Consider the following 22,571-nt stretch of genomic DNA (forward strand, 5'->3'; position numbering starts at 1 on the left):
ACCACTTTATAAGTTCTGAACTTGAAATACCAGGGGCCTCATTTATCAAACTGTGCGTAGGATTTGCGTTGGAAGGTTGCTTTCGTAGGATTTAGAGCAATGCATGCGAACAGAGAGATTCGGATTTATGAAAAAGTGCCGACGCAAGTCCTACGCCTGTTTCCTTTATAAATCACAATCAATCCTAAATGTGGAGCAGCCTTTGCGGGCTCACATAACGGCCATATTTACCCATACATAGTCATTGAAACGCCCCAAATTAATATAATTTACTGACTGCATGGAGGCGGTCTCGGCGAAGCCGACTGAAAGGGAAATGGGAAAATAGACTACACACAGTGTGGATCACTGCGGCCACGCCGAAGTTCCCGTTGGGGAGGTTGCGACCAGACAAAATATAGTTTGGTGACACAGTGTGTGCGTAAAGGTGTCAGAGTTGCAGCGTGTGGTGACCTCTGTTAACGCTGCAGCGTCAGAATGTCGGGCTGTGGTGGAAATAAAAAAGAAGCGATCCGACATAAAAGTGGATGCAAAAAAGTGCATCCTCACACATCAGTGTTTGTGACACGAGTGGGGGACACTGAGACCCCCTATGAGAAACTGATTCGGGGAATTCCTCCCGGCGCAGTGGCGGTGGCGGAGGGTTAATAATAAACTTCACAGTCCCTTTCAAAACACAGTTACAACATGCTTGAACATAAAGGAAAACACATAAATAAAACGGACTAAAAGCCATGAAAAGTTAGCACAATATGTGATGTACTGTAGGCTTATGATTAATGTATGAAACTGTGCACTCCTGTCTGCCTGACAGAGGCATCAAGAACAGCGTCAGTGTAAAAGTAATATGTATTCCACTTCAATATAATCAGAATGAATTCAATAACATGCAGGTAGGTTATTCTTTAATAACTGCAGAGCATATTCCAACGTTGTTTTTTTATTTGCACTCATATATCTCCGTTTGTAGGCTATTTAAGATCCTAATTATTTTTTTTGCTGGTTTCAAACCATGGAAAATCCGTGGAGGCATTTGTTGTATTACTTGTAAGAATGGCTTCATCCGTTTTGCAAAGGAACTCCCAATATATGATAGACCTACATGGCTTATAATAGGCCTGTCTCGATTAATTTTACACAAACACATTCGTTCTCGCACTTCATACAACTGCCGACGGAGTCGCCGTTTCTCCTTTCTCCGCTTTCTGTGTGTACGCATGGGTCAGAGTTTGCGTGGAGGACCGCACATCTTCCCATCAAGTTTGCTTTTGATAAATCAAAGGTTGCATACTGGGTGGCGTACACCCTCTAATGTGCGTACACAGCGTCGATAAATGAGGCCCCAGGTCACCACTTTATTGGATGGGCCACAAACATGATTAAGTCATGAAATATTAATGCTTACTTTATCATGAATTCAACACTTGGTTTTAATAAAAATACGTGTATTGGTGTGATCAGGCATGATCATCAGTAATAACCCAGTAATAACAGTAATAACTAATCATTTGATTTCATTAAATAAATACCATTTTGTTGGTGCAGTATTTGACATTTGTCCAACCTTTCAACCTGTGCTGTAAACTATTATATATCATACATCTTCGAAAGCTGTTAAAACCAAACCACCTTTCAACAAAAATCAAACAACATAATACTCATGATGATTGTAAATTCGATTTTCTAAGGTATATTTTAATAACTGAAAAGAAAAAAAATTCACTCTGGGGAAAATTAAATCCATGGAACATTGTTTGAAGTTGGAAAGCTTCCTGGGGCCTGTTTCAGGTAGCTGGTTTTGAGGCAACTCATAGTTTGTTCGCTCTGAGTTAGTGGAAACTCTGGGTTTTCCGTTTCAGGTAGCAGGTTCAGCGCAACCGAGAGTCAGTTACTGCAGCAACATACGCCATGGGTCTAACCTGCTGTATAGGTGGTTAGACCTACCCTGAGTTTGTTTTCACTTTACGTTGCAGCTCCGACTGAAGAAAGAGTGTCACTGTCACAACGCAACTCTGTACAGTTTGAAGCAAAATCACTCCATAGAAATCTCCATCGGGATGTTTTTATAATTTCCTGATGATTTTAGGTTTGATCGATCATTTATCTGATCAGTAGCCTTGTTCTCAGCCCTGGTGACGTTCATATGCGGCCACCTTACACATCGTGAACATGTTCTACATTCAGATTAATAAACCTATTGTATTGTCAGGGTTTTTCCTGGCTCAGAATGGGCCTTTGGGGGGTCAGTACGCGACCAACTTTTTTTGGGGTCGCGACTATGTGCAACAGTAAAGGCAAACAGTTTTTGTATTTTAAGAGGGTGTGGGGTTGGGAGAGGGCAGTTTCTGTCCAGATAAAGAGCATTTCAGTCAGCCTGTCAATCACTGTGTTACCATGGAGCTCACTGACGCTTATGAAATCACAATAAACAACCTGTAGATATGAAGTCAACATACTAATAATGACTAGGCCTACCTATTTAATACTTTAATTGTTTCTAATTGATCTAAACCATGGAAATTGCAAGAAGGTAAGGCTGCTTTATTATGAAAAAATCATAATCATGATTATTTTGAGTAATCACTGTTATCACGATTATTAAAGACAGTTAATCATTGATTTAAGAACATTATACAATTAATTTAATTTTAACAAGGTTTTTTTCTAATAACACCATGACTTTGGACTTTAAACAAAGGCCTAATTGAACTGAAAACAGGGAGAATAGAAATAGGCTAAATAAGTGATTTTTTAAAAATAATTGAATAAAATAAATAGGTCAAAATAAAAATAACCAGTTGTAAATGGTGTTGATAGGGCACGTCTTTTGATAGCATTAAATGTAAGGGCATGATTTATTTATGTCAAGGAGCAGGGTGGATAGGCAGTTGCATTGTAGTGTTGACAGTTGTGGTGGCAGTAGTCAAGGAGCTTTAAACTCCTGTGTTTTTTTAGTCATTTATTGCTTGGTCATAGACCACTATGATTCTACTTAAAGTGAATAAACAAATTGGTCGGGATGTTTAGAAGTTTAGTTTAGTCGTATATGCCTTTTTTTCTCTCTCTCGTGGTCGCGTATGTTACGTGACTCGCGTGTCCGCGCGTGACATATCTTGCACATTATTTTAGTTTGTTGTGAGTCTGAAGTGTTTTCAGACAACACAATTAGTTTTACCTTTATTCAAGTCATCTAGAAGTTTTTCAAAACACCCGGCAATGCGTAACATCTCCCTCATACTCTCTGGACCAGCCGTTATAACTACCAGGTGAGGGAGGGGCCGAGCGGAGCGCATTGCAGAATGGTTTGCTGCATTTACAAGCCTGCATGCCCCGGCGTGCGGAACAATGATAGTTTGATAATGATTATTTTGTTTTCATGATTGAGGGAAGCCGTAATAGTAATCGAAAATGAAATTCAAGTTATTGCCCAGCCCCTCAAGAAGGGTGACTTAAATTGGGCTGAATTTGGAGAGGTTTTAAATAGCTATATTTATTCTCAATCTTTATCATTTTGGCGCTCCTGATTTTCCTTTGGCGCTGGATAAATCCGCTTAGGCGCGCGCCAAAACTTTCTCTATGCAGGAAAAACCCTGATTGTAAGTGTAGTAATTCCTCACAAGGGAAGCAACATTTATGTAGCGGTCACAAGTGGTTCAGATTAATTTTGCTATTAGAAATTATCTGAAGATTAATAATACCTTAATCATTTATTAAAGTTCAAGTTCGGGCACCAGCTCTCCACTTACGAGTGCAAAATAGCAAAAATGTCTCGTTTTATCGATGGTTTAAAATGAATGTTGATAGTGATCAGTGAAAATGAATCAATATTAATAAAACCTAGTTTAATTATCACTTTATAAAATCTAATAATAAATCAATTATTATTGAGCTTACAAATCTGATAATATATCCACATTACTGAAGGTTCATGAATTCTTGACGTGCAGAGGTTGACATACCACAAAATATTCACACAAATGAAAGACAGAAACTTCCAGTTACAAAAAGAAAATGCATGTAATTTATTAACAGAAAGTAAATAAAATCACCACATCTAAAATCACTAAAAACTAAGGACACATTGTGTGTGTGTCGGTGGGTGCATGTATGTGGATGCAAATTGAGTGTGTGTGTGTGTGTGTGTGTGTGTGTGTGTGTGTGTGTGTGTGTGAGTGTGGAGGTGTGAAAAACCTTTGTTCTGTGGGGGGGAGAGCTTGAGGCTTCTGTGTGTTCCCCTAAGGTTTCAGTATCAAATTCACAATACCAGAATTGTAGGCCTACAGGGCGTTTGTTGCAGTGTGAGAGGTTCTGGATCCTTTGGCATGAAAAAGGGGTTTTCAGTAGGTCTAGTCCTGTCGTGTGTGCAGTTCGGATGAACTGTTGCTTTCTGGATCTTCAGTAGCGCTGTGCTTAGTTCTTCTTAAAGGGTCTGGCCTTGGTTGGAGCTTGGTCTGTTCCCTGGTTCTTCTGGTTGAGAGGGCCTTCACGGCTGTTTGGACAGGCCGTGCTGTAGGGCTTGGATCAGGGAGAGCAGAGAACAACGGGCCTTGCCCGGGGTCCAGGAGTTTGAGAGTAGCACCAGGTCTTTCACTGTGGAGAGGCTGATTGCCGGCTCCAGAGAACTTGGTGGATTCCCCCTCCCAGTCTGGAAGTTGGGGAAGAAGAGAGCTGTACCTCCACACCGTTTGGTGGTGGGTAGAGAAGAGAAGAGAGCAACTGGCACCCCCAGTCCGTTGGGTGGTGCGTAGAGAAGAGAGTCCTCCAACCTCTCTTGGTGGAGGCGAGGAGAAGAGAGAGCAACTGTGTAGCCAGCTCAATAGCTATTATCAAAAACAGCATAAGACTTTTTGACCAATGACGGAAGAGAAAGGGGGGCACATCCTGGCTGGGCTGGCTAGGTGCGAACCCAAGACAATGGCCAGGCTTCAGGCAGAAAAAGGTGTGAAACACAGACAATGCCTCGGCTCAAGGCAGAGGAATGTTTGGGGTTTTTTGACACCAACATTCTGACAGAACCAAGTAATTCACTTTAGAGTTAAAAGTCTTAATGAATGAAATACATGTCTATATTCACTACATAAGTATCTAATTGTTTTATTTTTATTAACAGGAGTTTATAACGTCTGTGCCAATGAACAGATTTCTGTCAGGTTGAAATGTAATTCTGCGGCTGTACGCGATCGTTACTGTTCACTTGTGTGATCACAAAGTCACAGATGAGCCTCGTTAAATAGCCTTATATGAATATAGAAATAATATGATAATTTAAGCTGTGATCACTTGAGGAAAATGGATCTGGTAATAAATCAATCAGGCTCTACAATGGAAACAGTCACCTAATGTGTCTGACGTTAATGTCTTTCACTCCCCATTTAAAAGAAGCGACAGTCTGTTTACTGCACAGTAGGCTATTATAGCTTGCCTACATAATACAGCGAATATAAAACACTGTCAGCAATGCTGTGCAGCGCTAGCTTAATACTTTTGCTGCTGCTGATATGCGTAACTTAATTCTTAAAATAGACTATTGCTTCTCATACGGAAGCGATTCTCTTGACAAAAATTTTTTTCCCCGTTTTTTTTCTGATTTGACGAGGTGATTAGATCAGAGTTATGAGATAATATCCCTGTTGATTCTTCTCCATTCCATAAACCCATTCGTTAATATTTCTAACTCTAGTGGGAGGAGCGGATACGTTTTTTTTTTCTTTTTTTTTAGAAGTGGATAAGTGGGAGGATCAAGTATTTGTTTCTCCTGTTTCCATGGTGAATCATATTATCAGCGATCCATTGACGATGGCTTTTATGCACACACTCAACCCAGAGTGAACACGCTCAGAGTTGATTGACCCAACCCTGATCCACTGTTCTGAAACCGAAAACCCAGAGTTGAGCAACTCAGAGTGCAGGATTAAACTCAGAGTTTGTAAAACCAGCTACCTGAAACAGGTCCCTGATAAGTTACTGTTTCACTGTTGTTGTTTACAGCAGCAGGTCACATGGTTTTGTAACACATATGTTCTAGTATTAGCCTCGTTTGAGAAGGAGCCGTCTTGCTCAGACCTGCGCAATTATGACGTGCGTCTTACTGAGCGCACAGCAAAATGCTGCAAAAATGCTGTGCGCTCAGAAGACGCGCGTCATAATTGCGCAGGTCTGAGCATGACGGCTCCTACTCAAACGAGGCTATTATCTTTGGTTCCTGAGGTGGGCTCTATTATCCTTCAGATTGTCTTTAAAGGTGCAGTAGATAACACCCAAATATCACAGGAGGAGCCTCAGGGGAAGACCACATCCATGAAATCGATATTAAAGTGTGTGTGTGTGTGTGTGTGTGTGTGTGTGTGTGTGTGTGTGTGTGTGTGTGTGTGTGTGTGTGTGTGTATATATAAATATATACACTCACCGGCCACTTTATTAGGTACAGCAGTACATTTTCTTGTTAACACATATAACTTTTCAGCCAATCACATGTCAGCAACTCAATGCATTCAGGCATGTAGACCTGGACGGGACAACTTATTGAGGTTGAAACCGAGCAACAGAATGGGGAAGAAAGGGGTTTTAAGTGACTTTGAACATGGCAATGTTGAGGCTGCCACAAGGGCTGGTATGAGTATTTCAGAAAATGCTGATCTAATGAGATTTGCACTCTAAACCACCTCTAGGGTTTACAGAGGATGGTCCGAAAAAGAAAAAATATCCAGTGAGCAGCATTTGTGTGGACGTAAAATGCCTTGTTGAAGTCAGAGGTCAGTGGAGGATGGGCATACTGGTTCGAGATGATAGAAAGGCAACAGTAAATCAGTTACAACCAGGGTATGCAGAATACCATCTCTGAACGCAAAACACGACCAACCTTGAAGCAGATGGGCTACAGCAACAGAAGACCCCAGCGGGTGCCACTCCTGTCAGCTAAAAACAGGAAACTGAGGCTACAATTCTCAAAGGATCACCAATATTTGACAATAGAAGATTTAAAAATCATGCCTGGTCTGATGAGTCTCGATTTCTGGTGCAACATTCAGATGACAGGTTCAGAATATGGCGTAAACAACATGAAAGTATGGATCCATCCTGCCGTGCACCATCAACCATGCCATGTTCAAAGTCAACTAAACCCCCTTTCTTCCCCATTCTGATGCTTGGTTTGATTTCAGTACATTGTCTTGACCACGTCTAGAGGTATAAATGCATTAAATTGCTGCCAGGAGATTGGCTGATTAGCTTTTTGTTTTTATAAGCCATTGAACAGGTGTACCTAATAAAGTGGCAGGTGAGTGTATATATATATATATATATATATATATATATATATATATATATATATATATATATATATATATATATATATATACACACACACAATCATATGAAAAAGTTTGGGAACCCCTCTCAGCCGGCATTATAATTGACTCTGCTTTCACAAAAAAAATATAAAAGTGGTATGTCTTTAATTTACCAGGAACAGCTAAGTACTGGGATGTTTTCCAAACAAAGATTTTTTGAAAAGCAGTATTTGGTTGTATGAAATAAAATAAAATGTGAAAAACTGGCTGTGCAAAAATATGGGAACCCTTGTGGTTTTGTTGATTTTAATGCCTGTAACAGCATGTAAAACTGATGACTTTAAACACAAAGTTGGTTGGATTATGTTGTTAAGCCTTGAACCTCATAGAAATGTCTGTTTAATCATGAGAAAATTGATTTTAGGTGCCTAAATGCAAGTTCCACTCCTCTTTGACTCTCTGCAGAAGTGAGACAGAATGCGATCATCAAAACAGCTCCTGAAAAACAAAAATTGTTCATTGTCATGGTTTAGGGGAAGGCTACAAGAAGCTTTCCCAAAGGTTTCAATTGTCAATTTCGACTGTAAGGAACGTTGTCAGGAAATGGAAGGACACAGGCACAGTTGCAGTTAAACCCAGGTCTAGCAGACCAAGAAAAGTACAAGAGCGGTATATGCGGCGGATTGTGAGAATGGTTGCACACAACCCAAAGATCACCTCCAAAGCCCTGCAAGAACATCTAGCTGCAGATTGTGTATCTGTACATGGTTCTACAATTCAGTGCAATTTGCACCAAAACATCTGTATGGCCGGGTGATGAGAAGGAAGCCCTTTCTGCGCCCACGCCACAGATACAGTTGCATGGAGTATGCAAAAGCTCATTTAGACAAGCCAGCTTCATATTGGAAGAAAATGCTTTGGACTGATGAGACAAAAATTAAGTTATTTGGTCTTTATAAAAAGCAGATGTTTTGGTGCAAATTGCGCTGAATTGTTGAACGATGTACAGATGCACCATCTGCAGCCAGATGTTCTTGCAGGCTTTTGGAGGTGATCTGTGGGTTGTGTGCAACCATTCTCACAATCCTCCACCTATGCCGCTCCTGTTTTTTTCTTGGTCTGCCATGCCTGGGTTTAACTGCCACTATGCCTGTGTCCTTCCATTTCCTGACAACGTTCCCTACAGTCGAAATTGACAATTGAAACCTTTGGGAAAGCTTCTTGTAGCCTTCCCCTAAACCATGCCAATTAACAATCTTTGTTTTTCAGATCTTTTGGGAGCTGTTTTGATGATCCCATTCTGTCTCACTTCAGCAGAGAGTCAAAGAGAAGTGCAACTTGCATTTAGGCACCTAAAATACATTTTCTCATGATTAAACAGACAATTATATGAGGTTCAAGGCTTAACAACATAATCCAACCAACTTTGTGTTTAAAGTCATCAGTTTTACATGCTGTTACAGGCATTAAAATCAACAAAACCACAAGGGTACCCATATTTTTGCACAGACAGTTTTTCACATTTTATTTTATTTCATACAACCAAATACTGCTTTTCAAAAAATCTTTGTTTGGAAAACATCCCAGTACTTAACTGTTCCTGGTAAATTAAAGACATACCAAACTTTTTCATATGACTGTATATATATACAGGTCCTTCTCATATAATTAGCATATTGTGATAAAGTTCAATATTTTCTGTAATGTACTGATAAACATTAGACTTTCATATATTTTAGATTCATTACACGCAACTGAAGTAGTTCAAGCCTTTTATTGTTTTAATATTGATGATTTTGGCAAAAAAGTAAAGAAAAACCAAAAATCCCTATCTAAAAAAATTAGCATATTTCATCCGACCAATAAAAGAAAAGTATTTTTAATACAAAAAAGTCAACCTTCAAATAATTATGTTCAGTTATGCACTCAATACTTGGTCGGGAATCCTTTCGCAGAAATTACTGCTTCAATGCGGCGTGGCATGGAGGCAATCAGCCTGTGGCACTGCTGAGGTGTTATGGAGGCCCAGGATGCTTCGATAGCGGCCTTAAGCTCATCCACAGTGTTGGGTCTGGTGTCTCTCAACTTCCTCTTCACAATATCCCACAGATTCTCTATGGGGTTCAGGTCAGGAGAGTTGGCAGGCCAATTGAGCACAGTAATACCATGGTCAGTAAACCATTTACAGTACCAGTGGTTTTGGCACTGTGAGCAGGTGCCAGGTCTTGTTGAAAAATGAAATCTTCATCTCCATAAAGCTTTTCAGCAGATGGAAGCATGAAGTGCTCCAAAATCTCCTGATAGCTAGCTGCATTGACCCTGCCTTTGATCAAACACAGTGGACCAACACCAGCAGCTGACATGGCACCCCAGACCATCACTGACTGTGGGTACTTGACACTGGACTTCAGGCATTTCCTTCTCCCCAGTCTTCCTCCAGACTCTGGCACCTTGATTTCCGAATGACATGCAAAATTTGCTTTCATCCGAAAAAAGTACTTTGGACCACTGAGCAACAGTCCAGTGCTGCTTCTCTGTAGCCCAGGTCAGGCGCTTCTGCCGCTGTTTCTGGTTCAAAAGTGGCTTGACCTGGGGAATGCGGCACCTGTAGCCCATTTCCTTCACACGCCTGTGCACGGTGGCTCTGGATGTTTCTACTCCAGACTCAGTCCACTGCTTCCGCAGGTCCCCCAAGGTTTGGAATCGGCCCTTCTCCACAATCCTCCTCAGGGTCCGGTCACCTCTTCTGGTTGTGCAGCGTTTTCTGCCACACTTTTTCCTTCCCACAGACTTCCCACTGAGGTGCCTTGATACAGCACTCTGGGAACAGCCTATTCGCTCAGAAATTTCTTTCTGTGTCTTACCCTCTTGCTTGAGGGTGTCAATGATGGCCTTCTGGACAGCAGTCAGGTCGGCAGTCTTACCCATGATTGCGGTTTTGAGTAATGAACCAGGCTAGGAGTTTTTTTTTTTTTTTTTTTTTTTTTTTTTTTTATTGTTATTTTCCAGGTCCATACATTACAGTCAATAATAATACATATACTTCTCACTATGCCTTCTGTAAATGTACATTTATAACCACATAAAAGTATCAAAGGCCCATTAAGAAGTACAAAAGTGAGCAAGGACCCATTAAGGCTTTATACATACTGTATTATACACATAACAATTTTTTTTAATATAGTAAGATAAGAACAAGAACGAAATAAAATAAACAAACATGTTGGGGTAAACCTCAGTGACACATAAAGCCCTCTACAGATGGAAAATAAAAGAAAACAAACCGGACACACAAATCCACTTTAGACAAATGAAGGTCGTATTGGTGTGACATACGTTATCCATCTTTCCCATCTTTTCAAAAAAGTTTCCTGTTGCAGTCTCAAAGCAAAAGTAATCCTTTACATCTTAAAAATATCATAGATAATATCAATCCATTCCTCCACAGTAGGCTTTCCTGGTTTTAACCATCTTCTAGTAATAGCTTTTCTACTAGCAGCACTTAGGATCCGAAATAAATATTTCACATTAGAAGAGACATTTTCTGATGATAAGGCACCCAAATATAAAGACTCAAAATTAAATTGAATGTCCGTCTGAAAAATGCTTCGCACAACTTTATAAACCTCCTGCCAAAATGGAATCAATGATGTACAGGACCAAAATATGTGAAAATTATTTGCTTCGAGGCAGCCACACTGTCGCCAGCATGCCGAAGAATTTGTGTAGTGCTTCTTTTGAGCTGGTGTAATGAAAAACCTTATAAGGGTTTTCCAGCAAAACTCTCGCCATACAGTTGAGCTGGAAGTTTTCCACTGTGTCTCACATAAGTTTTCCCAATCTTCTTCCTTTATAACAATGTTTCCTTCCTGTTCCCATTTTTGTTTTACATACAGTGAACTACATTTTGTTTGTTGTAACCCCTTGTAGATTCTTGAGATAAGTTTCTGGTTAGAGCCAGCAGAATAAGCATCAATAAACACTTTTAACAGAATATTATCCCAGCCTACTTGTGTACAACCCTTCTGTATTTGGTTAATATAATGCCGGACCTGAAGGAATCTGTAAAAATCATCCTTATCCAAGCCAAACTGCCTCTTCAGGTTTTGAAAACTATTCATAGTCCCCTTGTGCAAAAATGTGCAATATGCTGTTAAACCTTGCAAACTCCATCTCTTAAATCTGGCGTCCCATCTTTTAGGCAAAAAATCTGGATCAAATGCGCACCATCTCAAGACCTTTACCGAATCCTTCAGGTTATTTTGAGCAATTACCTTGTTCCACATCTTAAGTGACAAACATATCCATGGGTTCCCCAATTCCTTTAAATTGTTCAATAAGCCCTTATCCCCAATTGCAGCTTGGATTGGGAATCCATCTGATATAGCAACTTCAATCTCCTTCCATCTAGCACAGTATTCCGGGTTGCACCAGCATATTAATGGCCGCAATTGAGCAGCAGTATAGTAATCTTTTAAGCATGGGAGAGCGACTCCGCCCTTGTTTTTTGCCAATTGTAAACTCTGGTATCTGATTCTTGGTATTCGTCCCTGCCAAATGAACCTAGAAATATGCTTGTCCCACTCCTGAAATTGTTGGTCAGGTATATCTAGTGGAAGTGATTGAAAGAGGTACAACAATTTAGGCAAAATAACCATTTTGACAGATTCCACACGTGATCCGAAATTAAGAAAAGGTATAAGGTCCCATCTCCTTATGTCCTCTCTAATCTTTTTGTTCAGGGGGAGATAGTTAAGTGAGAACAATTTTGTCAAATCTATTGGAATGTTCACCCCCAAGTATCTAATAAAATCCGAATCCCATTTCAAATTATACTTATTTTTCACATTTACAGAGGGGTTATAATTAAAACTGAGAATTTGTGTTTTTGGAACATTCAGCTTATATCCAGAAAAGGATCCATATTGTTCCAAGAGTTCAAATAACCGTGATAGAGATTGCTCTGGGTCGGTTAAATGCACCAATACATCATCAGCGAATAACGAAATAATTTCTTCTCCCCCATTCATAGTGATTCCTTTAATATTGTCATCCTGAATGATCCATTGGCTCAGGGGCTCGATAAAGATTGCAAACAAGAGGGGGCTAATTCGGCAGCCCTGTCTTGTTCCTCGTTCTAATGGAAAGGGGCTGGATACAGCCCCGTTTATTTTAATTCTCGCCCTTGGGCTATCGTAGAGAGCTCGTATTGTTTTAATAAAGGTACTATGGAATCCAAATTTGTCCAAAACTCTATACAAAAAAGACCAATTTACACAATCAAAAGCTTTTCCTGCATCTAGCCCCATACTGCTTCTAAATTATATTCCGTTATATGGTTAATTACATGTAATGTCCTTCTGATACTATCCTGAGTCTGTCTTCACGAATAAATCCCGTCTGGTCAAGGCTAATAATTTGTGGCAACAATCCCTCTGTTCGTTTGGTTAGTATATGGGTAAAGATTTTATAATCCTGGTTCAACACACTTACTGGTCTAAAATGACCACATTCAGACATATCCTTCCCTTCCTTCGGAATTAAAGATATTACCGCCTCCCTCCAAGAGGGTGGTATACTGTTCTCTTTAAGAACCCAGTTAAAGGTGGACTGCAACACAGGAAGCAAAGAAACCTCCATGACTCTGTACCATTCGGAAGGAAACCCGTCTGGACCTGGAGCCTTATTTGGTTTAAGATGTGATATGGCTGAACAAATTTCTTTCTCTGTTATTTTAGCTACAAGATTCCTACTTTGTTCATCATTCAATTTAGGCAGATTAATCTTCTGAAAGAAATCTTCCATTTTCTCTCCGTCAATTTGAGGTTGGGAGTATAGTTTTTTATAGTATTTCTCAAAACAATCTTGTATTTCTTTTAATTTGTAATGTATGGAATTAGTAATAGGATTTTTTATTTTATGAATTGAATTCTCTGCTTGCTGTTTTTTCAGCCTATAAGCTAATAATTTACTGGCTTTGCCGCCCCCTTCATAATATTTCTGTTTCGTAAAAATTAACTTTTTTTGTATGTCTTTTGTATAAATCTCATTTATTTCATTCTTTTTCTTCTTCTTTTATCATTTGTGTCTTTGTGATTTTGTTCTAATTGTTTTAATTCCGCTTCCAACTGAACTAACTCTTTTTGCCTCACTCTCTTTAGGTGAGCACTATATCCAATTATTTTCCCCCGAAGCACAGCTTTACATGCATCCCATAATATTGGAGGGGAAACTTCACCATTATCGTTCTGTTCCAAGTATTCAGCAACATCCTTCTTAATTTGTTCCTTCATCTGGTTAAGTACATGAGTGTTTAACCTCCATAAGGTGTCTCTCCGGTACTGTTCAAGATTTAACTTTAAATAAATGGGGCTATGGTCTGAAAGGTCCATGCTCCCCACGTTGCAGTCACCAACCCTGTATAGATCTTTAGCAAAAGTAAGAAAATAATCAATCCTCGAATACGCCAAGTGTGGATTTAAAGTGTAGTCTCTTTTTGAAGGATTACATCTCTCCAGATATCAATTAAACCGATTTCTTTCATAGCCATATTGATTTTTTTGTTTATCAATTTGGGCTGGGATGTATGTGTATTTGAGGAGTCCAGTTTAGGATTTAATCTAATGTTGAGATCTCCCCCGCAGATTAGAACCCCATGGGTCTCCGCTGTTATCAAATCAAATATCAGTTTAAAAAACTTCCAGTCAGAATTAGGAGGAGCGTAAATATTTAATAGAGTGACCAATGAGCCCCCTAAATTTCCCCTCACAAAAATAAATCTTCCCTCTTTTTTTCAAAAATGGGTTCAAAACTAGTCTTGTTGGAAATCAATATTGCCACCCCCCTTCTATGCCCAGCAGTATAAGATGATGAGTACTGATGTTTGAAGCCCAATCGTTTTAATTTAGCATGTTCTGTATCAGAAAGATGTGTTTCCTGTAAAAACGCCACCTCGATTCTCTCTCTTTTTAGTTTAGTTAAAATCTTACTTCTCTTAATGGGATTGACTAGGCCATTCACATTATAAGTTGCTATTTTAACTGGTTGCATTCAGTGTACAAGAAAGGTAAAAAAAGATAAATGAAATGAACCAAAAACACACCTCCATAAGTGTCCATATGTAACATAAAGAATCACATGTTTCACCCCACAAGCTGCAAGGAACAGCAGCAAAAAACAGCAGCAAAAACTGCCACAACACACGAAACACAATAAGAACAATAAAGGCAGAAAATAAGACTTCCAACTGTGGGGTCTTAATATTGACCCTGGTGAAGCCCTGATGGTAAGAGGGCTCTGAGGTAAAGCCTCCCCCCTATCAGGTGGGAGAGGGCCTGCATGCATGATGTCTCTGTCCTGGCAACATATAAAGAAAAATCCCCCCGACGTTGACGTTATAATCGTAGTTGTTTAGCCCATACAATGCTTCTTTAATAAGCAAGACGTGTTAACAGACATAGTTCGTCCCTCTGCTGGGAGTCCCCGGAGAAAAAAAAAAGGAAGGAAAATATCCACTCACCGGTCACACCTGTTATATTCTGAGCAAACTCGCACACAGCAATTGTCAGTTAACTTACAGTCACCCTGAGTCCTGGCGTCTAAAAGCCTGTAGTTTTTCCATAAAGTCCGAAGTCTTGCCAGCTCTGTCCCGGTTCCCTATTCTCTTAACGGTGCGCCACGTGAACCGCTGGATCCGCTCCAAAAGCGAGTCCGGGTGTTTAATCACCGACACCGGTAGCCCCCTCTTCGCCATATCCTCCGTCGCCTCCTCCGCCGAGCCGTACATCACAACTCCCTCCTGGTAGAAGACTCTGAACCTGGCGGGGAACGGCGTCTGAAATCGGATTTTCTTCTCCTTCAATACCGCTTTCGCTTCGGCGTATTCCCTTCGCTTTTTCAAGACATCAGGGGCCTCATTTATAACGGTGTGCGTAGAAACCTTCCCAAAACATTGCGTTCGCACAAAACCAAGAATGTGCTGCGCAAAAAAAAAGTTGAGATTTATAAAACTGTGCTGCGCACAGTTGCACGCAATCTTCCCTTTATAATTACCCACCTGCGGTGATTTGTGCGCGGACGATCTCCGCCCGGTGTCATCCCACTACACCTCCCAGTTTCATCCCACAATCTACCATACATGGCGAATGCTAAATAGCTCCTGAATATGATGACGCACTTAATAAGCACAGCATTTTGACTGACATGAGGAAAAAAGGGAGGTAACCGGCCACAAAGAAAGCGACTGGGAAGGAAGAAAGCCCGTGCCATGCGTCTCTGTAACTGCCTCAAAAACACAAACACACACGCGCGCGCTGATCACATATCATGATTGGCACAGTCGTTATAGTCTTTGTTAAGATGTTTTGCCCAACTTTGTACTGTATGAAATATCACGTATTAGCGAAACTAATGTGTTGTGAGAAGTGAAATAATGCATTAGCCTATAGTATATTCCAAAGCATTGTTTCCCTTCCATAGATCAACACATTTCCAACAACGTCAGATTATAGGCTAGTTTAAACTTCGAGGGTTAGTTGTTATGGGAAAGAGATGCATAAAATAATTTGCTAAATTCATAACATGATTTTATCTAACGAAATATATAGTTTTAATTAATATGGTTGGCCTTAACTTTGTACAAAACTACTTTTTACACACAGCCTAAAATATAGACTATTTGCTCTCCCGCTGGCCACTCAGGGACACACCTTCCGACGTATATGATATTATTACAGAGTAGAACTATAAGATTCAATTTCAAAATATAATCAAAATATGTATAGACCTACTTGATAAGTAAATCAACCTACACCATTACTGCATGCCATAGACAACAGTAGCCTATATTCGCAACAATAGGTACGCACATAATTGATGAAATATATTGGGTGCCAAGGATATGTGTGTTTTTCCGATGACAGAGCTTTATTTCGTGGTGTTGCCATTGAGTGTCGCTGATTCCCCGAGTCAGCAAAACCTTGCGTGAGCTCTACGCATGGTCAAAAGTTTGCGTGGGAATACGCACACTTCTACGCAAAGAATTATTTTATAAATACCACCGTTTTGCCACCGCACATTTGACCGCACATTTCTGCCGTCTACGCAAGGTTTTTGTGCGTAGAAAGCTTTATAAATGAGGCCCCAGGCGCGTAGTCATGATCCAGATTTACTCTTTTTCCGAGGTGTTGAAATCCTCGCTTTTGCCAGGCCGTTCACAGCAGCTCTTCTTTCATCCTGTAGCTTGACATCTTGACAACGATGGACCTCGGCGGGGCTTCCCCGGGCGGCTTCGGCATCAAGGCGCGGTGAGCCCTTTCCACTCGTAGTTCAAATGCGGCCAGGGGCTCCAGTCCCTCCCGCAGCAAGTGCTCCACATACATCACCATCGACGGGGAATTTTCCTCCGCTCCCTCTTTAACGCCGTGGATTCTGATATTCTCCCGTCTGGAGCGGCCCTCCAAATCCGTTAGCTTAGCATCCCGGTGTATCTGAAGGTGTAGCAGCTCCTGCACGGTATCCTCCGCCACTTGTAACCGTGTTTCAGTCGCATCAATCCTTATCTCCGCCTCTTCGATCCTAGTATTGGTTTTGTTAATTTCTTCCCGAATCTCTTTCAGCTGCTGACGGTTGTCTTTTCTGAATTCTCTCAGCTCTTTGAGTATGAGGCCAAGGTCCCCGGTATCTTTTTGACCCACTTCGAGGTGTTTACGCGTGTCTTCTTCATCCTCCATTACGCTGCTAGGCGAGGGAGTTTGGCTACCTCCGTCGCTGTCGAATAAATCCGCCTGCATTGACTTTTTATTTTTCCCTTTAGGCATTCTCAAGCCCCACTAACTTAAATCAAACTGTAAACAATTTTTTTTCCAATATTCGGGTTGAAGTGGGTAAATTTGACTCAAATTGTTGGGGGCATGCTCTCTAAACTGCCATCGCCTGGCTCGTCAAACCGGAAGAGGGGCTGGGAGTTTTCAAAAGCCTCAGGAATCTTTTGCAGGTGTTTAGAGTTAATTAGTTGATTCAGATGATTAGGTTAAGAGCTCGTTTAGAGTACCTTTTCATGATATGCTAATTTTTTGAGATAGGAATTTGGGGTTTTCATGAGCTGTATGCCAAAATCATCAGTATTAAAACAACAAAAGACCTGAAATATTTCAGTTAGTGTGCAATGAATCTAAAATATATGAAAGTTCAATTATTATCATTACATTATGGAAAATAATCAACTTTATCACAATATGCTAATTATATGAGAAGGACCTGTATATATATGTATGTGTGTGTACAGTACGTATATGTCTTATGGGTCAAACTGAACACATTCAATGACAATGAATTAACCTTCAGAAGACTGCATAGGCTTGTGTGCTTATCACAGATATGATAAGCCATGTAGAGTACCAAGTCTGAATTATATTAGTGCAGTGTTTAAACAAGCACTGTATGTGTGTGTTTGTTTTTCTGGGTGTGTTCAGTGTTCAGTGGTAGGGTTGGGCAGTGGAGGCATGCACACTCACCGTCTAGCCCCAGGCAACATGGGTGATTTGTGGGGTAAGAGAGCGTTAGAGGAGGACACTCCTGCTCTGGTGGATGGACTGTGGTCTGAAGAAGGCCTGGGCGAATCTAAAGGGGCAAATGAAAAGGAGAACATGTTTTTACAATCAGGTACAGGTTAGGACGGACACGGACACGGACACACACACACACACGGACACACACACACACACACACACACACACACACACACACACACACACACACACACACACACACACACACACACACACACACACACACACACACACACACACACACACACACACACACACACACACACACACACACACACACACACACACACACACACACACACACACACACGCAAACAATTTTGGTTGATGGTTAAAACATAATGCTGTCGGCCAGTTGCCTCTGTGCAGTGTGTAACTGCATGAACAGATGAAAATTGATTTGACTTGGCATACTGAATCCACTCACCAGCCATCAAAAGCAAGCAAACAAACAAAAAAATGCCTTGGTCCAAAAAGCTATTTACATTTTTTTTATGAAGCAAATCAGTTAGGAATCACAGCGGGAACAACATTCCATTTCACATTATTTGACATCAACAGTTGTAGAAAATGGTTTATTACTTGCTATAATTTATCACTTTACATACTCAGCTTACTGGCAAGTCTACAGGTCTTTAAATATTTATTTTGTTTCCCTGTGATCCAGATAAATAAAATGAAGCATTCAACATGTACTATCAGCTGACAAATTGCCAGTGATATTTTTCACTCAGCCACAATCTGCTAGTGGTTGCCGCACATTACTGTGGCAACCGCAGTGTGTGTGGATGTTTGCTATAATATTCCAGTGTTTAACATTGACTGGTGCATTTCCACCTCTGACAGATAAAAACAGTATTCAGATCCATAATGAAGCCCTGAGAAAAGATGAGAAAATAGAAGCGGTGAGTAGCTTCAAAATAAAGCATTTTGTGATACATTAAATTATGATTATGATAAAATATATATTAAAACTAAAATAAAGTTGGATGAAGTGAAGAGGTATACGTTATATCCAATGCTGTCAAAGAGCCATCATTGGTGTTTTTAGGTTATTCAGGGGTATCAGCATAGCATTTAAAATGCAGTGACTTGTTCACACTTTTCCTGGTTAGGGCAGAAGCATAGTGTGGTTTACTTTGTTAAGGTTAGGGGGCCTTTGTTGTCATGGCTTAAACAATAATAACTTGGTTAAAGTTAAGGAATAACCACAGTCATGGATGTTAATGTTGGTCATTTAAACAGGAAATGAACAATGATCGCCCATGTTATAGTGCCATATAGTGCCATGTTCTTGACCATCTCACACCTACTCCGAGCTATTTCACTTGATTGGTTTATGTCTGTTTTCTGTCTCCTATAGGTTCATCCTCGTGGTGGCACACTATATTGTATATTGTTATTGTATCATCATAACACACACTCATCTCTTAAATGCTCATTCTCTTTCCTATTGTTCATTTTTTAAATGTCTCTTTATTCTTTCATTCCTTTCATTTCTCAGAGCGTTGAACAGCATATTACAGTCTTCATCATGCTAAGTTGCCAGGGAAAGTCTTAATAATAATTTCAAACTCCCTGTAGATAAATAAAGCACAGTATTATGTACTGGTTCCCAACAGCAGGGCAGAGAAGCATGCCATGGAATGAATAATAAATACACAACTGTACAGGAAGTTTGAGCAGTTATTACCATAGTAATAAAGGAAAGTCAAGGTCCTGTGCAAAATAAGTACAAAGTACAATATTTTCCTTTGAGCTATCGTTGAGAGGAACTACAAACACACAAGTATTCAAAGTAGAAATGTAAGATATTAAGGAAGGAACTGTTTTTATTTGGACTCTTTATTTTTTTATATCATATATTTTGTGTTTCACTATAAGGTTATCAAAGCCTAAAAAGTTTGATTTCAAGTCTTAATGCGAAGCCAATCAATGCTGAAAATTAAACACAGTGAAAAAGAGAAAATGCAGCTTGTGCTGTGTTTGTCAGGCCACCCCAGGATTTGATTTGAATCCCTTTCATAAGAATAAGCCCCACTTACATAGTCTGTTTCACTCACAAATATCTAACATCACAATATCACAAACACAGTAAAGTTACAAAATTCTTGTCAAAGGACCAACACAAGTGTCATTTCTGCCAAATTGTTAGAGCATTAAGGGTTTGTGGCGGGAATAGCATCAGATACCTTCTGCTATATCATTGCAATGATCAAATCAACAAGAGACATTTAATGACATCTGAATGTTGGCATTTCAACATATGTCAAAACAATTCTCAAATGAAAATGAAAGAAGAAACATTTTTGCAAACCAGTCAGTGAACTGACGAGTCATGATAGTGACGGTGTGTTATATTTAATGTATCTCGTCTTGAATTTATTTAAGTTGTGGATTTTAGTTTTTGTTCATTTCTGTCTAGTTTTAAACTCCAAATGCATTCATATGAACTGCTTAATAAGTATGTCTCCAGTGGGAAAAGGCTACTATTCCTGACTCCAACCACTGTTCTGGACTGCTTGTAAAATTGTTAATAGAGAAAATTCTAAATACTATCAAATCTGAATGACAAACAAATAATTTGACCAAAAGCACTGTTTGGTACAGTACAGGCCAAGGGTTCCCTCATAATGAAGAGGTAGATCTTCATGTGTGGTGGCCACATTGTACTGTGATGACTTCTGCATTTATCGGACATGTTATCAAAGCAAATACCATTTGATCATGATATGACAAAGACATCTATGCCTCTTCATATTATCAATACAGGATAGCTGATGGCTGCTGATAAGATAAGGAGAGTTAACCACCATGGTGTTCCAATCAGGGAAGTGCTTTTGAAAACACATATTACTGTTTCTGGCTATTTGTCAGCCTGCATTTTTTCTTTGTTTATATTATCTAAATGCAATTTCTAATGTCTAATCTTGATGTATTGTGTGCCCCTGTAAAGCACTTTGAATTGCCTTGTGTCTGAATTGTGCTATAGAAATAAACTCACCTTGCCTTATTCCAGCTCATCGGTGACCAGCTGACTAGAATTTGTTACTACTTTATTGACACTTTCATTGGTAAAAGTGACTTGTTAAGTTATGTATTAAGTAATCACTTTGATCCCTTCAGGTCGGGCAAAGTCTAAGCTCAAACACTTGATTGCATTTGCTGTGGCTTTATATGGTGCATTCCTATAGAGAATAATCATAATTTTATATAGTATAAAAACACAGCACATTATGGTTAAATGAATTCACTGTTAATTCTATTGTTCAGTAACTGTGATTCTCTTCAAGACTCTTGAGTATTGATCTGTCAATGCAAAGCAGGTTGACAACTAAACTCTCCCAATAACAACTTTGTAAATCATTTATAAAAATTAATCTCCTCAGGGTGACTGAGTGGTGTATTTGACTGTTTAATTTAAACACAGTTTGAATCTGTCTTTAGCTCGAAGTCATGGGGCCGTGCAGGTGACCTGTAGAAAGCACACGTATAATTACTCCCACTATCGTACTGTTCAAAGAGAACTTGTTTCTCAGGTTGTAGTCATTACAGATATCTACTTTGTGGTAGGACTACCAAGCCTTTGTTCCACTTTCTACAAATAACATCAACTGTCAATATATAGTATGTCCCAAGACTCCATGACTAAGGCAGAGACAGAACTAAATTTCCTAAAATGCTGCTACATGCGTGATGCTCTCCAATGAGGTCTGTCGGACAGTGTTCACTTTGGATTCATTTGAATAAACAGGTTGGAATAAGGCAAAAAAAAATCAAACCCGTTGTCAATGTAAATGAAGCATAGATCAGCTGATATCTTACTGTCAGACTGTTCTGAGACCAGCCTCTTCTTCCTCATTGAGCGGTAGAAGCGAGAGTTCCTGCGGATGTTGTCTCTGCTGAAACCCACTTTGGATTCATCTTCCTCCTCCTCCTCTTCGTGGCTGTGTGGAACCACGGGGGAAGCTGGGGGCTTCTCAGGGCTTTCCTGTGACTTCTGCCCCCACTTGCCCCTGAAGAGGGCAGTCACAGACATTCTGCTGATGGTTCAACAACAACAAAATTCACTTGGGAGAATTCAAGATTTCTGAAGTAACTGGTTGGGAAAGAATAATCATAATCAGCCAGAATCCAGAAGCAAATCCATTTCTTTAAAAAACAAAATCAAAAGTTCATATAAATCCCAAGAAAGAGTAAACAAAACAACAACAACAACTCAGTGCTGATACATTGTTGGTTGTTGGCCCTTTTGTCGTCCCTGTCAGAGTGTTGTTAGCGACGCGGGCAGCCTGTGAAACCTGTGCGTTGCTTACTTCTGCCAAAGCTGTAATAATTGCCTCTCTCTCTCTCCCTCTCCCCTTCTGTCTCTCTCTTCCTCTCTCTCTCTCTCCCTCTCCCCCTCTCTCTCTGTCTCTTCCTCTCTCTCCCTCTCCCTCTCTGTCTCTCTCTCTCGCTCTCTCTCTCTCTACACTACCCTGTTACGTGCAGTACATTCCTCAACTCAACCTGGTCTTACCAGCTTTAAAACTCACTGTGTTGTGGAACCTGAAAAGCCACCCACTAACAACCTACTGTGTGTGTCACTTCTCTGTTTTCAGACTCTCTCAGATCCCTCAACATGTCTTCCTATTTAGGTTCAAGTTAAATGCTTTGGTATAAAGCAACGAACAAATTCTAAAGAATAAAGTATGTATTTTGCAGGTGATATAAT

At 40.0% G+C, this 22,571-nt stretch overlaps 1 protein-coding gene across 3 annotated transcripts in view; it reads right to left on the reverse strand.

Moving 5' to 3' along the window:
* ngef (neuronal guanine nucleotide exchange factor) overlaps positions 1–22,173 on the reverse strand; it is a 56,513-nt gene extending 34,340 nt beyond the window's left edge. For 2 of the 3 annotated variants that reach the window (XM_080053625.1, XM_080053627.1), the window contains exons 1-2: positions 21,683–22,173; positions 17,804–17,909 (exon numbers count right to left, since the gene is read on the reverse strand). In XM_080053625.1, coding sequence (XP_079909751.1) covers positions 17,804–17,909; positions 21,683–21,896 — 320 coding nt within the window. In that variant the 5' untranslated portion in view covers positions 21,897–22,173. The remainder of the gene's footprint in view (positions 1–17,803; positions 17,910–21,682) is intronic. The other variant, XM_080053626.1, reaches the window with a different exon arrangement.
* Between the last annotated feature and the right edge of the window lie 398 nt (positions 22,174–22,571).

Source organism: Ammodytes marinus (assembly GCF_949987685.1).
Source record: "Ammodytes marinus genome assembly, chromosome: 3".
Classification (NCBI taxonomy): Eukaryota; Metazoa; Chordata; class Actinopteri; order Uranoscopiformes; family Ammodytidae; genus Ammodytes; species Ammodytes marinus.